Raw genomic sequence first — 17,680 nt, 5'->3', positions numbered from 1 at the left:
GTTCCATAGGGTGCCTGGTTCCCTGTAACTTCAGGGAAGAGCCAATGTGGTGTAGTGGTTAAGAGCGGTAGACTCGTAATCTGGTGAACTGGGTTCGCGTCTCTGCTCCTCCACATGCAGCTGCTGGGTGACCTGGTCTAGTCGCACTTCTCTGAAGTCTCTCAGCCCCACTCACCTCTCAGAGTGTTTGTTGTGGGGGAGGAAGGGAAAGGAGAATGTTAGCTGCTTTGAGACTCCTTCGGGTAGTGATAAAGCAGGATATCAAATCCAAACTCTCTTTCTTGCAATGCGGGAACTGCTAGAAGGCCCTTGGAGGTGGTTGTCAGTGTCTGGGCTGAATGATGGGGGTGGAGATGCCCCTTCAGGTATACAGGGCTGAAACCATTTAGGGCTTTAAAGGTCAGCAGCAACACTTTGAACTGTGCTTGGAAACGTACTGGGATGTCACATAAAATGTCAAGCGTAGGGCAGGTTGGTGTGGTTTGAGGGGAAATGGCCTTGTGGGCCAAACTGAGACCCACACTGGGCCTGATTAGGCCAGTCGGAGGTTCCAAACCCCTGTGTTACAACATCCACTGGTTAACTGGTGTCCAATGTAAAAGATCTCAAGTGAGCACATAACCAGTGCATTGCTGTGGAAAGGCAAGGGAACACCTCTCCTGTCCTCCCAGCACATCTGTCTGTCTGAAGGCCCCAGAAAGATGCACAGCTTGCCTCTCCTTTTGTTTCCCCTCCTGCAGACTCACTCCCATGCCAGTGGAATGGTGATCCAGGACTGAAGCCCCGGAAGAGCGATGCTGAGCCGTCTCCGCCTCGCCAACCTCCCCCCTTCCAGTGTGAGACTGCTGCTTTAAACAAAATGGGGTGGGGTGGGGCAGAAATGACATTTTACAGAGAACAAACATTGTCCCATCCAACTGTGTGCTCTGGCATAGCCTCGTGGAATAGGGCAGGGGAGCCCTTCTACACTGTGAAGTCACCGCTCCTCGCTGGCCCTTTAAACATCTGCCAATATGATGCCTTTGCTTTGCCAGCCTATCAAAGGGGTGCTTCTGGTTCTTTAATGGCCCATCTAGGAATGAGGGTCGGCCTTGCTTCCCAGGACACCTGCGACTGGCTAATCTGTGGTTGCTTTGGTGTGGCTCATTACCCAGATCACACGAACGTGAGACCCTTAAAGTATTGAATTCTGGCAGGTCAAGACTTTCAAAAGCAAAGGCCCAATCCTTGGAAGTTTTTCCCAGCTATAAAGAAGGGCAGAAGCTGCATTTAAAGGGAACCCCCACAGCAACTTCTCACACTACCCCAGGTTACACTCAGGATGGATGAAACCATCATGATTTCTGACTTGAAACTGGGGTGTCCTGATTGTCCTGATTTCAAGGCTTGGTCCCCCCCCCCCGAGGTTCTGCCCCAGCAGCGGATCCTGCCTCCCTGCCCCTTGCAACATGGCAGCCAGCTACGAGCTTGGCAGTGCAGCTTGATGATGTCATTTCCCAGGATGCCGCTGGAAGCTGAGACACACACAGAGAGACAGAGAGGCGGAGCATGGGCTTAAAAGGGCTGTGGTGCAGATTGGAGCCAGCAGCGGTGGGGGAGAGTCTTGAGCTGCTAGCAGGGTGGGGAAGAGGTCGGTGGGGAAAGGAATGGAGGGCTTGGTGCCTGGGACTAGGGTCCGCCCAGTAACTTGCGAGGTGGCAGCAGTGCCTCTGAGCATGTACAGAATGCACACATGCATATTTCTACCCCTCCTCCCACTCCCCCCCAGCCAGAAACGCATTGCATTCCTCAGATGAAAATGCCCTGATTTCCATCTGAGGAATATCGGAGGGTATGCCCCAAGCCTTGTTCTGTGGACCTTTGGCTCTCAGGTGATTTCTCTAGGTCATTGGTCTCCAAATGGTAGGTTGCACCCTAAGATGAGATTGGTTGTGCAAGTGATACCATCACCATTTTCGTATATTTTTTAAAAACATTGTTCAGGGGTTTTAAAGAGCAAATGTCGTAAGACAGACTTGGAGAGCATATGTGTTGTGTTATACCATGAATAACAGAACTTACCACAGGGGGCTCAGATCTAGAAGGGGAAACAGTTGAACTGATGACAGGAAACCTTGAGGAGGAGATACTCCCTTACTGCAGTTTGCTAAGGGCAAATTAGAAGCAGACCCATGCAGAGGGGGTAGGGCCTTGGGTTCCCTTGCCCTGGGTCTCAGAGGGCTAAGCCAGCCAGTGCCACCCCCTCCCCCTGCCAGGGACCGGCTGCTGTTTTGTTTGAGTTGATGACTCAAGGCTTCCGCCCCAGGCCTGAGTAAAAGAGTTTACTTCCACTTACCTTAAGTTTGCAAGCATTTTTAGGGAAACTGACAGGACCAATAGAAAGCGGGCCCACGTTTTATATGAGGGCAAAATATCAATATCTGACCCAAAGAGCCTCATTTGGAGTCCAGGGAGGATATTACGGAGGGTTGGATACCCTCCGCCAGTCTCCCGTTTCCCTTCTGGATGGGAAGATGTCAGGAATGATTGGCCAGCTGTTCTGTGCATTTTCCATCTGTCCTTTTAACAAGATTGAGTACATTTTGGGGAGGGCTTTATTAGGGTACTTTTAGCCCTCCAGTACAGACTTAAGAGCTATGTTTGTATATTCCGTTGAGGATCTGTTGCTGCCCCCACTGTAGCATTGTCCACAGGTGAAAATTCCTCCATCACACGCACATTGTAGACTTGGAAAAAAAGCCTAGCACAGATATTAATCTTCTGGTATTAATCTGTTATTGTCTACATACAGAATGGGTGTACTCTATCTCTGCATCCCCACGATAAAAAAAAATCTGTTGTATGCACTGGGAAATTAAGAACCAGAAACTGCTTCAGTTTCATATTAGAAGTTCCATTAAGGATTATTTTGGGTCTGCACACAAGTGATACACCGGCCTTCCCAAACCTGATAACCTCCATAAGCTTTGGACTACATTTCCCACCATGCCTGAGCCCAATGCCCCTGGTGGCTGATGGGAGTTGTAGCTTGAGGAAGGCTGTTGGAATCAAAGGGTAACTTCTCACTTTCTTGACATTCCGATGAATGTACCCAGCTGTCCAAAAGCAACTGTACATCTTTAGCATAGCCATGCACACACTCACACTTATTGATTTGGTGGTAATTCTGGCTGGGCTGATCAGATACATTTGATGTCGTGACCAAAAAAGAAGAAGCTGAAATAAAAACATGTGGTTCGCCTATCATAGAATCGTAGCAATGCAGAGTTGGAAGGGACCCTGAGTGTCACCTAATTCAACTCCCTGCAATGCAGGAATCCACAGCCAGCTCTGGGTGGGCTTGAACCACCAACCTTCTGGTTGACAGCCAGATGCACTAACCCATTGTGCCACTGGAGCATATGAATAAGCCCTGCTGGCTCAGGTCAAGGGCCAATCTCATCCAGCCTTTCTCTCTCTCACGATGGCCACACAGCTGCCTGTGGGAAGCCCATGTGCAAGGCTTGAGGGCAATGGTGCTCTCCACACTTGTGATTCTCAGTAGCTGTTATTCAGAGGCATGCTGCTGCCTTCAGCATTGGAGGAGCACAACCATTGTGGCCTTATCCTCCACAGAGTTGCCTACATACAGTAATAACCCATCTGGGGCCAGGAAGTATCCCAGAACAGTCCTCTATTATGTCTTCTGATACTGTAAATAGATAACTATGTTGGGTCCCCTCTGTCCTTTGGGACCATGGATCAGTTCACTTAGCTTGTATATATTTGTATAATTATGACAATTACAGTAAATAAAACCTGTTTTGATTATAGATGGCTCTTGGATTATCTCGCAGACATTTTAGGATCCCCCTCCAAGGCCTAAACAAGGACCTTCCTTGTTATTCTAAAGCAGCAATGCTGCAGCAAGCAAAGGCTATAGCAGCCAAGTCAGCTGCTTGTGGCTGGAAAGCCAAACAGGAAGTATGTGACTGTTGCCATGGAAACGAAGGGGCAGTCCATTCTCCTTATTGAGCACAGGATGTGAGCTCAGGATGTGTCATATGACCTGTACAGGATGTACATGGGTGGAGTTAGTTTTCTCTCTGTTTGTTGAAGAGAGCAGACATCTTTTACTGAATGACTGCTAAAGACAGGAATAAAAGAATGTAGCTACATTTCTGTCTGTGTCTGATTCCCCTTCCTGGGGGGGAGCAGGGAGGAGGAGAAGCAGGAGATGCAGTGGTGTGTTTTTCTCACAGCCTGAGGAAAATCGCCGGAACGGACCTCGTGTGTTTTTCCTGCCGGGAGACGCCGGAGGGAGGTCAAAGGAATTCAGCCGGTGCCTGGACAGATAGGCACATACCTCTGACCGAGCCAGAATTCCAACATTCCTGACTTGCACATCAGTATTGTGTCCCTTGTTTTTGGGAGTGCAGAATGAGGGCCACAGTCCCCTCCCCCCCAGCAAAATACACCATTTTGAATACCTGCAAAATTCAATGCTGCTCTAGTATCCTGCAAGGAAGGATGGGCAGCAAGTGTTAATTCACAGTAGTGGGAGGGAAGCTTTTGCAGTGGTACCTCAGGATAAAAACTTAATTCATTCTGGAGGTCCGTTCTTAACCTGAAACTGCTCTTAACCTGAGGTACCACTTTAGCTAATGGGGCCTCCCACTGCCGCTGTGCAATTTCTGCTCTCATCCTGAAGCAAAGTTCTTAACCCGAGGTACTATTTCTGCGTTAGCGGAGTCTGTAACCTGAAGCGTCTGTAACCACAGGTACCACTGTATAGAGGGAGAAAATCCCCCATTCTGCACCAGAAAACAAATCACAACTGAACACCATTGCATGGGATCAGGGCCCTAGCTAGGGGGTGGTGAGGTGGGCCCCTGCCAGGGGCACACATGGGGGGGAGGGCGCAAAATCTGCTTAAAAATATGTCCATAAATATGTCTATAAATAAAAATATTGGTTATTGCCTCATAAGAAAAGGTTTTAAATAGAGGGTGAATTGAATGAGTGGGGGGTGGGTGGGTTGGAGGAGAGGCAGAAAGAAGAGCTAATTTGTCCATGGATAAGGGGCGCAATCTGGACAGTTCTGCCAGGGTTGCAAGATCACCTAGCTATGGCTCTGCATGGGATGCCAATAATTTGTTTGCCGATGGCAGGAGCTGGGCGGATAGATGATGGAGAAAGGTTTTGTGAGGCCCACGGTTAGCTGTGAAGATGTACAGGCTAACACCAGGCCCCTGCCCCCTTGTAGAAGCAGCTGTCTTTAAAAGACTGCTTTGGGAGGTACTTTCCTTAAGGACTAGGCCCCACCAGGGCTATAGATCACCTGCTTTTCACTGGTGCTGGAGAAGGGAGGGTTAAAAGGCCAGTCTGCCTGCCTGGGATGGCACAAAAGGGATGGACTGGGTGGCTCTGTGCCAGCACAGCTGTGCCCACCAGCGGACTTGCTGAAGCACCATTCCAGGTCAGAGACTGTTTGTGTTTGTGAGTGTTAAGCCAGAGAGACAGAACAGAGATTTAGCTGGCAGGGCCAGTTCACCCATGAAGTGATGTCATGTGCCCCCACAGCTGCTGTGGTTGTTGCAGCTGCAGCCACTGTATCTCCAGCTGTTGCTGCTTTCCCACACTGGTGAGTATTGAAGTGTATATCGAATGAGAGAGGCACTACATACATCAGCAGGACAGTTTATGCAGTGGCCTTTGCAAACTATGATTGTCGGTGGCACGATTTTCTAATTTGTTTCAGGCGCCAAAATGTCTTGGGTGAGCCCTGGTTGCTAGTACTCTATCCATCCTGCTGTCCCCCAGAGGCTCTTGAAAGCGTCAGTGTAGAGATCCCACCAGAACAGAACAAAACAAACAACCAACCAACAGAAAAACACCTATTCAAGTGGGCGGAGAAGAACATTCTGTCGATCAAATCCGAACACGTCGCCAGGATGGAAAACGAGGAGGCAGATTGGCTCAGCCGGCAAACCATCTCAGGTGGAATGCAAACTCCACCCCCACCGACTTCCAACAGATAGTGGAAGACTTCGGAGAACCAGTCATGGATCTGTTTGTCACCCCACTGAACACTCAGATGTACAGATTCGTGTCTCGCTTCCACTCAAAAGAAGTGCAGGGAATGAACATGGGAACAACCGATTGGCTACCGGGGATGCTATATGGTCCCTGCCCCACATTCAGCCTTCTGGCAAGGACAATACAAAAAATAAAATAAAATAAAATAAAATAAAATAAAACAAGCCAAGGATGACTCTTCCCTCTCACTGGTCTGCAATGTCACATGACAAAAAAGTCCTTGCTGGGCTTACCTGCAAAGAACAGGGCTGCAGTGGAGCAATTTCAGTAAAAAGGTGACTTTTTTTGTTAAGGAAGACATGCCAAGTCTCTTACTGCTGATGTGCTACTGTGCACAGCAGCTAAAGTGTGGCAATTTACTTTGTGCAACAAAGGGAGAAACTTTCCTCCCTAGCTTGGTTAGGGAAAGGTGAGGATTAAAGGGCTGTTTTGGAGGTTGTAAAAGGTTAAAGTTCCCCAAGAGCCCGGTCCTTTAGGGTAGTGGCCTGATAAAATGGAGGGGGAAAGAAGAAAGGGACATCTAGAGTGGGAGTTTGGGAAACTGTCATCGAGAAGCACTCCAAGATAAAGAAAACATAGAAAAATAAGTTGCAGCCAAATCCAATTCAATCCAAAGTAAAAGAAAGGAAATCCAGAAAGGAAAAAAGTAAGAGAGCTTCAGCACACGAGGACCTTCCTTTCTAGCTGGTAGGCAGTCAGTCTTGGATGTGGTGAATCCTTTCATGGGGTAATGTTGTGGGACTTCAATATCAATGCCAAGGCTTCCTCAAATGGAGCAGTTGGGGACTTCATGGCCTCCATGACAACCATGGTGTTGTCTCCGTACTTCTGTGGTCTAATCAGAACTCCTCCTCATGCAAAAAGCTGGTTCTGGGTCATGATCAGGACCACAGCAGGTGTCTGGGAGGGATGAAACTCCTCTACCCACCCTCTCTGCCTGAAATTTGCAAAAGCAAAATATTGCGTAAAGCAGGTTATTAAAGTAGCATGCTGTTCGGTCCCAACAGATTTATCCAAAGTCTCCTTGATCAGCTACATCATGCATTGATAGCTCCCATTAGCAGCAGGGAGGGGTGAGAAACCAAATCCTTTTCTGATTTAAAGGTGAGCCTACAAAATTCACACTTTTCGCAAACGGGCACTTTCCTGAATTTTGCAACGCAGTTCTGAATCCAAGTAATGTAGACAAAAATGCCTTCACTAGGGTAAAGAGTGCATCTTGTGAGTCTTGTAGAACCTGCCTAGCAGTCAGGCCTCTTCTCCCTCACCTAGGAGGGTGGGGCCCTGACTGACCAAAGCTAGAAAAGACGGAGGCTGTTCAGCACCTTGAATACCATCTTGTCTGTGGGTCCTGACTGACTGACTGACTGTAGCTTTGGAAGCTGAGCTGGCTGAAAAGACCTTTGGGTTGGGGTATGCTGGTTTCAGTGTTGTTATCATGACCCCAACTATCTAAAGTTTTTAACTGCTTTAATTTTCATTGTTTTAACTGGGTTTAACTGGATTTCTTTCTGCAGGGCCTGTAAGACAGAGTTGTTCTGCCTGGCCTTTGGCTTGGAGCCAATTTGATTCCCTCCCCATCTTTCTTTTTCCTTTCCCCTTTCTCCTCCTGTGATGAGGCTGCATTTTAATATTTTAATGTTTCAATATTTTAATTGTATTTTAATCTTGTTTTTAAGTTGTATTCATTCAACTTGTTTTTATTATTGCTTGTTAGCCTCCCTGAGCCTGGCCTTGGCTGGGGAGAGCGGGGTATAGATAAAAATTATTATTATTATTATTATTATAAAATTCTTAATTCCAAAGCCACAGTGTGTGAGTAGGTTCACAAGCAGTTATGCATGTGTGTGGATGGCTGTGTGTGTGCCTTGCTTTAGGCAGGTGTGACTATGGTGCTGCATTCTCTTCTTCGTTTAAAGCGATTTTCCTTCAGTTGATGCATAGTAATCTAAGGCAGGCACATCCAACTCCCAAGAGACTGCAATCTACTTCCACTATAAAAAAAAACTGGCAGTGATCTTCCCATTGAATTGACAAAAGTTGGAGGAAGACCCAAAGCTGTTGATGACCTTCTTTGGGGGAGCAAAAGTTGTTGAGCCGAACTTGCTGAGCTTCTTTGGGGAAACCAAAAACTGATCGACCAGTAGATCGCAATTGACCAGTTGGACAACATGCCTGATCTAGAAGATGTGAATGGGGCCTATTTCCTAATGGAGGTGATGGAGATTTGAGTTAATTGTGCATCTAATTTGTGCCCATGAGTTTATTGAGATTTGAAAGGCTAATATGATATGTATTCAGAACTGAGTTCCTTGGATTTCCCCCCCACCCAGCCTGGTGGCACCACTTGAACATCCATTCTTGACCCATTGCCACCTCCTGAACTCATCCCTTCCTCCTGCTTCCCAGCTATCCCCAGAGTTGGGCTCTAAAACTGTCGCTACCTGAAAATTACTAAGGATGTAGCATTATAACCTTCTTTCATCTTCAGTTTTTCAGTGTCATTGATGGCTTTTTTGAAATACAAGGAAATCCTTTTTACTCCACTGGTCCACTCAGTGGAAACACTCAGCTATGTAGAAAATGAATTCCAACTGCTGGATGATGATACTGTGGTTGTAGCTTACCCCAAGTCAGGTCAGTTGTGCGACTAAGTAAATAGACTCTGGATTTAGTTGACTTAGTGAGGTACCACTTTGGATGATAATATTTATTACATCACTAACTTTAAATATGAAGCTAACAAAGAATATCCCCTCCCCCACGCTCTTTCGATACTTTACAACTGTGATGCTCCATGTAAGTCAGGACAAAGAAAAGTTATCTCAGATTAAGAAAAGAACAGGGGTGGGATGGGGAATAATAAAAATACAGAACTATACATGACACATTTGTGCCTGGAAATTTCACTGCAAAAAATAATTGAACTTGAGCTTCAAAAAGAGAAATTTTCTAGCCAGATTTATCACTGCAGTGAGATTCAGCCACACATTAAACTCAGAGAGATATGTAGGTAGATCCCTCTTCACTCTAGATTAAGGTTACCAGATTTGAATCCGGGGGCACTTTTAAAATTCAGTGGATTTTCTATGGGGACTGATTTGTAAATCCGGGGACTGTCCCCAGGAAACGGGGACGTCTGGTAACCTTACTCTAGGTGTCAAACTTTCAGTTCTGAGGGTTCCCCCCCACTGTGTAGGCATCTAAATGCCATGGAATGTAACTCTAAGCAACTAAACAAAACATGAAGGCGCATCTCCACCCCCATCATTCAGGCTGGACATTGAGGTCCAGCTCCAAGGGCCTTCTGACGGTTCCCGCACTGCAAGAAGCGAAGTTACAGGGAACTAGGCAGAGGGCCTTCTTGGCAGTAGCACCCACTCTGTGGAACACCCTCCCATCAGATGTCAAGGAGATAAATAACGACACAACTTTTAGAAGACATCTCAAGGTAGCCCTGTATCGGAAGGTTTTTAATGCTTGTTTTCATTAAATTTTTAGATAAAGCTGCCCAGAGTGGTTGGAGAAACTCAGCCAGATGGGTGGAGTATAAATAATAAAATGATGATGATGTGTGCACACTTGTACAAAAAGAACAGGTGTGTTGGAGCAGCTCATGCTTTGTACTCAAAAATCACAGTTTGTCTTTAAAACAGCCCTGATTCCTAGGTAGCTGCCTACGAAAATGGAGGTCACCATGACAAACTTGCATTCTTGGGATTCCTTAACAATGAAGGTAGAAGAGACCTATGTCAAAGGGAACTGGAATGTTCAAACTTATTTAATAGAAATATACTTGTTTAAATTGTCCAAAATTATTTGTGGGTTTTTCAGAAAACATCACATAGTCCCACTGACAAAGGCCAATAGTCTGGAAATGGATCACAGTCTACCTTGTGCCCTCCCCTCTTTCTCACAGTTATCTCGGCAACTTAAATCAGCACTTGCCTTCCAGAACATTGCCCACCTTCTCTTTGCACAGTTGTTCTTAGGATAAAATTGTTTGGACTCCTGGCTGGAAACCAAAGGAGAGGAGAAGGCTCTTGTGCTCATGTTTTGCTTCCTGGTTTCCCACTTGCATCTGGGAGAAACAGGATGCCAGACTCGATGGGCCATTGGTCTGATCCAGCAGGCTGCTCTTCTGTTCTCATTTGCACCACACTCAGCAAAATAATATCATCAACTTCAGCATGTTATACCATTCCTGATTTTGGGGAATCTTGTTGCACAGGAAGGTGCTAAGTAGCTAGCTGTGGACAAAGATCCATTCCATTTCTTGTGATCGTCTAATTGATTTCACAAGGGAGAGACATTAATGCACAAGTGGTTTTATAGAAGTAGACTGTGACTGGTGGATTTCCTCTTAGGTACTCATTGGATGGTGGAGATCTTGGGCTTAATCCAGAGTCAAGGGGACCCCTCATGTGTTCAGAAAGTACCACTGTGGGAAAGGGCACCCTGGATTGAGATGGATGATCATTTGCAGATTGCCTTGAAAAATCCTTCCCCCAGGATCCTGACTACTCACCTGCCATTCCAGCTTTTCCCCAAGTCCTTCCTCCACTCCAAGGCCAAGGTAAGAGAGGAACAACAGACACATCAAGCCTGTCTTTGGCTCCTGTCTTTCTGACACACAAATGTGAGGGATTCTGGAACACTTGACACAGCCTGTTTACAGGAGGATGCCATATTTTGTACTAGAGAATGGGGAGGAATATTGGAAAGCTCCTTAGCAGTTGCCCGATTGCGGGAGAACTTGAATTGGTCATGGTCCACATGTATGGTCAGCCCAGGTCCTCACTGCAGGCTTCTCCTGTTTCCATCTCAGGCTTTATTATGCGACACTTTATGGATTATATATCTCACAAATTAAAAGTATTTAAAGGGCGAAGCTTGAATGACCATTTTTTAAAAAATGGCATGATTTTATTTCTTTTTTAAAAAACATTTTTATTAAAGATTTTCTTGGGTTACAAAAGTACATGCATTGTTTCTTTTTTCAGGTTCTATAGTCTTTCTTACAAATCAGTTACAGATATTAGTGTTGAGTACTGTATAAGGTTGGGGAAGAAGAGGGGGGAGAGGAGGGGTGGTGTGGTGAGGCTTATATTTTTTGTATAGTGTACGTGTACAGTTTTGTGTCAGCATTAACTGGGAAGGTTCTCTTTCTATTCATTTATTGCATTTCCTTGGTAGTGAGAGGTATGGGGTTGGTTTTCTGTGGGTGGCTGCAGTGCGGTTTGTTTGATTTATGAGGGGAGGGGGAGTGCTTGTTGGGTTAGGTAAACCAGAGTGATTCTTATGCTGTTGGTGGATTGTTGTTGTTATCTTGTTGGGCTGTGTTTGTGATAAAGGGGAGCCACACTGGGGTGAAGGTATCCTCTTCTATTGATTCCCGTGTCAGTTTCAGTTTATTGGTTAACTTTTCTAGTAAGGCTGTTACAGTTTTTAGTGACACAGTGTATTCTAGTTTTGAGGGATTTTGTTCCTGTTTGCTAATAGTCTGGAGTCCTTCCCTCCATATTCGTAAAATGGTTGTTTTATCATTGATTTCTAGACAGTCAATTCCCCTTCTTTTTTGTTCCATGAATTTAAGATGGGGTTTTTTTTTTTGCTCCTGTTTGTTTGTAGTGTGATGAGAGAGTCATAATGTCTTGTTCTAATTTACCAATTTATGCAGGCTCCTCTGGTGACCGCTTTCATTGTGTCCCAAAGGAAGGGGGTTGTTATTTTGCCCACATCATTGTCCTTAAAGAAGTTTTGGAGAGTTTTCAAGAGACTAATCCCCCTTTTTGGAGGAGGAAAGCACTGTTTTTTGGGCTAGAATGTTAAAATGTTGAGCTTTTTTTAGGGGAGCCAAAGTTCTTGAGCTTCTTTGGGGGGTGCCAGTGATCTAACAGTGATCTACCACAGACATCCAGTGATCTACCTGTTGGACGTGCCTGGAGTAGACCATTTGAAATTAATGGTCCTATGTTAGTTATGCCCATTATTTTCAGTGGCTCCGCTCTGAGTAGATGTCACACTGGATACATTCAGTAACAGTAAATTAAATAACAATTTGTTACCCTTTCATGGGGCAGTAGTCAGCTGCCACACTCTGCCTAATGTTAGGGCTGAGATGGCTGCTCTCCCTAAATGTGGTCCTGTATCTGTTACAGATAGTCTGTACACTGCGTAACCCCAGAGATGTGATGGTTTCAACCTACTACTTCAGGAAAGGCCATAAAGATTGCAATGATCTAGAAACTGTTGAAGAGTTCATGGAGAGTTTCCTGAGTGGGGAAGGTATGGAAGGAGGCAAATCAGCCAGTCTCCTTTGCTGTGATTCAGCACAATGTCCGCTACCAGAAAGGCTCTCTTCTTAGCTCATGGAACAGCCTTGACAGAGAAGTATAATTTGCAGTTGGATACATGGAGAAGAGAAGAAATGGGTGAAAGTCCTATTTTAGTCATTTTCTTTTTAAGCAAATCAATAAACGTCCTTAACAAATGGGTAAGACTGGCACCAACATGAGAATAGAGTGGAACCTGACATTCAGTGTTGTGGATGATAACAGACATTCACTGGTGGCAGAGACAAAAACAAACAAACCTTAACAGAGAAAGCTTCATTCAAACCTATTCTTCTCCCCTGTGTGGATAATGTCACTACACAGATCAGTCACTAGGTGGTGCTGGACATACGCCAGAGTCAATGTTTTCTGTTACTTATTTTGTTTTTGAGGGACAATGCAGTCATTCTAAGTCCCTGACAGCCCAACTTGAATAAACCCCACCTAGCTATTCTACGCTGCATCAACAGAAGTATAGTGCCCAGATCAAGAGAAGTCATAGTCCCACTGTCTTCTGCCTTGGTCAGACCACACCTGGAATACTTTGTCCAGTTCTGGGCACCACAATTTAAGAAGGATATTGACAAGCTGGGATGTGTGTAGAGGATCTTGACCAGCATGATCAAGGGTCTGGAAACCAAACCTTATGAGGAAGAGTTGAGGGAGTTGGGTATGTTTAGCCTTGGAAAGGGCCCCCAGCCCCCAGGAGCTGGCACCTATGCTGACTGGTGTTTTTTCTACGTCTACAATGGCATTCTCTCCCTTCCCAGTGAAAGCCAGTGTGGTGTAGTGGTTAAGAGCGGTAGTCTTGTAATCTGGTGAACTGGATTCGCGTCTCCGCTCCTCCACATGCAGCTGCTGGGTGACCTTAGGCAAGTCACTCTTCTCTGAAGTCTCTCAGCGTCACTCACCTCACAGAGTGTTTGTTGTGGGGAAGGAAGGGAAAGGAGACTGTTAGCCGCTTTGAGACTCCTTAGGGTAGTGATAAAATGGGATATCAAATCCAAACTCTTCTTCTTCCCCGCACAACTCTTTACATTTCACCATTGCTTCCTCTTTGCTCTTCCAGTGTGTTATGGTTCCTGGTTTGACCATGTGAAAGGCTGGGTGGAGATGAAGGAGAGAGCCAACATCATCTTCATCACCTATGAAGAACTGCAGCAGGTACAGGTTCAAGCTTGCCTGTGTTCATGCACTACCAGGTTACGGGCCCAACTCTGACATTATTCATGCATGAAGTTGCCAATTTTTTGTTTGGAAAGATTCTGGTACTATTGGCCAGACGACTCTGAGGAAGTGCAAAATTCCTTGCTACCCCTACAAGAATTATGAAGAAAATAAGAATAGGAATAAGAATAATATTGTACCCATTCAAATGGGTAGCTTGCTTCAGCCACTCTGGCCAGCACATATAAAGACATAAGAAAACATTAAGCATTAAAAAGCTTCCCTATACAGGGCTGCCTTCAGATGTCTTCTAAAGTTTACATAGTTACTCATCTCCTCAATATCTGATGGGAGGGTGTTCCACAGGGTGAGGCCACTACCAAGAATGTCCTCTGCCTGGTTCCCTGTAGTTTCACTTGCGTGCCAAGGCCCCGTGACTTGCAGTTCCCTAGTGGGTAATAAACACACGGACAAAAGTATTTAGGCTTATGGGTTCAAATAGGCCACAACTTTATTGGTTACAGATGTGAGCGGTTTGGCTTAGGCACTGGGTGACACTCAACTCCCACCCATCTGCAGGGAGTCCAGCTAAGGGCAAACCACCAATAGGGCGAGACGTATGACTTACATCAAATAGGGGCACCCCAACAGTTCCCCGTTGGGGTTGTGGCATGGCCCTAGCCCATGTCCAGGCATCGGATAGGATCCACACCCCCGGATCCCTTTAACAGGATACCCTTAATGAGGAGGAGCAGGCGGAGGCTACAACTTCCCCTCCATCCAAACAAAGGCTTACCCAATGCATAACCTCACAAAGTTGTGATGATTGCTACAAGGTAGGCAAAAACCAAATGGCTGGTGCCAATTTGCCAAGTGAAAAAAAAAACCCTACCCGACCCCAACAATATGGCAGCTGACATTTGTCCATAGCAAGGTCATGTCATAGCAAAGCATAAAAAAGAAGGCAGGTGGGTTGGGAGATCTGGCAAAGGACGAGAGAGGAGGGCCACCTGGCTGTGCCACAGATTAAATTACCCATGGCCACACCCCCAACTGGCACTGATTGGACAGCGGGGCAACCCTGGGCATGGCCCCACCCAATGCCGGTGACGCAGCCAGGATGGCACTAGGGGGTTGTCAATCTCTGCCCCCGCCAGATCACTGCAGTGGTCAGGATGCCTGGTTGCAAATCCGCCCACCGGAAAAGGTGAGTGGACTTCTCACAGTGAGGGAACCTCCAGAAGGCCCTTGGTGTTAGATCTCAGTGTCTGGGCTGAACAATTGGGGTGAAGGTGCTCCTTCAGGATTTAAAAGGATTTAAAGGCAAAGAGCCTCATATCATGCACAGAGTGCCCTTCCTTTCTTCTGCATTGGAGCAGGTATGTCAATAGGTTGTGTCATTTCAGGGATGTGAAAACTAAATTTTTGCAAATTTATTCAGTGAGGTGCCTTAAAAACAGGTTTTTGGGTGTGAAGATTTCAAATCTACTATTTCCGTGATTGGACAACATTTAGTTTGGTAAGACCACATAGGAATGAGGAAACACATAAATTGCTTTCAGAAAACCAAAGAATTTTATCTTCTGAAAATTTTAGGTAATACAGTGATACCTCTGGTTGCAAACGGGATCCGTTCCGGAGGTCTGGCCATATCCTGAAGTTTTTGCAACCGGAGGACTGCTTCTGCGCACTCGCGCGGCATGGTTTACAGCTTCTGCGCATGCGCATGAGGCAAGAACCTGGAAATATACTTCCGGGTTTGCTGCTTACATATCCCAATGTTTACGTAACCAGAGGTACAACTGTACTTTATCATAATCATAATAAAAAAATATAATAGCAAGTAATTGGCAAACATTTTTAATGACTCATATGCAATTCTACACACATTTTGTTTACCAAGCAAAACAAAACTACATTAATTTAACCAATATATGTTTGCATTTTCAAGCCATGTTACAACTTTTTAGCAGCCCTCTTTTTTTGGGAAATGGAATGCTGAAAAATTCAACACCCCCTAGTAAGACAATAAGCTGCTTTTCTGCCCTGAATGCAATGTCTCTTGCTGACTCTGATGCCTCCTGGCTGCTGTGATGGCTGAGGAGCAGCTGGAGACAGGAGGGGTTCTGCACAGTGATAGCAGTGAATTCCACACCTCGTGGCATCCATCTTGCCCAAATCACATACACCTCTGTGTGCCTCTTAATCAAGGGCAAGCTCTCTACATCACATGAGGATTCACAGCCATTTGCTTTTGCTTTCTGCAGGACCTTCGAGGCAGCGTGCAGAAGATCTGTCATTTTCTTGGCAAGGAGCTGAACAGCCAACAAATTGAGTCTGTGGTGGAAAGTGCCTCCTTCCAGAAGATGAAGGACAACAAGATGTCCAACTTTTCTTTAATACCAGAGAGCTTTTTTGACCACACAAAAGCAAAGTTCATGAGGAAAGGTAAAAACATTGGAAGCCAAGAAATAAGGCCATAATGCTGCACGCCAGGGGTGAAAAACCTTTTTCTTTTTCTGTGAATGTCTATTGCCTCACAGAAAAAGCCAATCCCCAACTAGGCCAGAAAGTGGGGACAGTTTGCCTGATATCATACGGTTCTCTCTGTGCAACATCTCACCTATGTCTAGCTTTGTTGCATGGATGCCCCAATCAAAACAAGAGATGTTCTGAGAACAAGGGTATGCCTGTAAGATTTTGAGGCTTGGATAATTCTGGGGACTGCCTGAAAATAGGTTGCAGATTCTCCAGGCCATCAAGACACAGTAGTTGCCTCAGGGTTGTTTATGCCAGAGTTGACAGGTTCTGTGCCTTTCACATTGATTGGGAGAGCAAGCAGAAATTCAGCAGGCAGAGCAACAGACACACAGTTCTTGGAGATCTCTATGGTGCGATAAGAAAGTATGGCTGGATCCAGCTGGTCCAGGTACCCAACATGCATGCATTAGTGCTGCTGGAAAGCCAAATCAGGAGGGTGGGAATGGTTGGGGAGGGGCTCAGGGCAAACGGCTAGGGAGCATGTGTTTACTTCCATAACATCAGCCATCTGAGGGAGCTGCCACATGTCTGAGCATGAGAAATAAAAGTGATAATCTGAGCTGAAGTAATTTCATGCAAACTTCTTTGTGGTTTCCACTTGCTCTTGTGTTGTTCCAGGGATCTCTGGGGACTGGAAGAACCACCTGACAGTGGCGCAGAGTGAACGCTTTGATGATGCCTATCAGGAGAACATGCGTGGCATGAATATGACCTTCCCATGGGACCAAAGAGTCCCAGATTGTTGCTCCTGCTAAGAACCTCTCCTCCTCCTAAGAACCACATTCTTATGTATCATATGGTTTGGCTATTTTCTGCTACCACTGCGCTAAATAAACATACCTGATCAGGAATGGAACAGTTGTTCTTTATTTTTTGACCAAATCACAAAGTGTCTTTAGAGCTTGGAGGTCTCACTGCAGCAGCTCCAGGAGAAATGCTGAGACCAAGACGCCCCTTGAACATCGCCTTCATAGACCGGATGAAGGCCTCCAACTTTGTCAGCCAAAAAGAACTCTTCACACTGCTCAAAATAGGATGTCCACAGAAGCTTCACGAGATGATTGTGTTCTTCCATGATAACATGCCCGGCACCTTCCAATATGACGGCACATCCTCAGATGCCTTCCCTGTTTGTGTTCTTTTCTTAAATTCACGAACTGCTCTTATAAAAGTTCCTCTTTGAATGTTAAAGAGCAGGGTAAAATGAATAAATTTACCCTTAATGGCCTGCACTGGCCTGGAACAAAAGAGAAGTTTTCAACAAGTGTTTAAAAGGTGGCAGAGATATCTCCTACTGAATCCCTGTTGTCAGGGTGTTCCACAGGGCAAGGCCAATGATACTGAAAACTTGGTTTCTTGTTGTCAAATGAGACACACCAACTTGGGGGACAACTGAAGATATTCCTGCAGATGATTTCACTGATCGTGGTGGACCATAAGGGTTCAGGTGATACCTGGCAAATCTTGGACCAGGTTGTTCAGGGCTTTGTAAATCAATGCAAGAACCTTGAACCTGGCTCAGTAGCAGATGAGCAGCCAGTGCAGCTGTTTTAACAGTG

At 45.8% G+C, this 17,680-nt stretch overlaps 2 protein-coding genes across 3 annotated transcripts in view; both read left to right on the top strand.

Annotated features, from left to right (window-relative positions):
* The window catches only part of HPN (hepsin), a 33,403-nt gene extending 29,591 nt beyond the window's left edge, over positions 1-3,812 (top strand). For both annotated transcript variants that reach the window (XM_083751089.1, XM_083751088.1), the window contains exon 13: positions 741-3,812. In XM_083751089.1, coding sequence (XP_083607215.1) covers positions 741-779 — 39 coding nt within the window. In that variant the 3' untranslated portion in view covers positions 780-3,812. The remainder of the gene's footprint in view (positions 1-740) is intronic.
* Positions 3,813-8,201: 4,389 nt separating this feature from the next.
* Positions 8,202-17,586, top strand: LOC310850060 (sulfotransferase 2B1-like). The gene is made up of 6 exons (XM_083751105.1): positions 8,202-8,715; positions 10,446-10,654; positions 12,240-12,366; positions 13,483-13,577; positions 15,848-16,028; positions 16,740-17,586. Exons 1-6 carry the CDS (start codon positions 8,586-8,588, stop codon positions 16,874-16,876), a joined length of 879 nt encoding a protein of 292 aa, XP_083607231.1. The 5' UTR covers positions 8,202-8,585; the 3' UTR covers positions 16,877-17,586.
* The last annotated feature ends 94 nt before the right edge of the window (positions 17,587-17,680 follow it).

This window comes from Podarcis gaigeae (genome assembly GCF_964106915.1).
Source record: "Podarcis gaigeae genome assembly, chromosome: 8".
Taxonomy (NCBI): domain Eukaryota; kingdom Metazoa; phylum Chordata; class Lepidosauria; order Squamata; family Lacertidae; genus Podarcis; species Podarcis gaigeae.
This window is presented reverse-complemented; position numbering and strand designations above follow the sequence as displayed.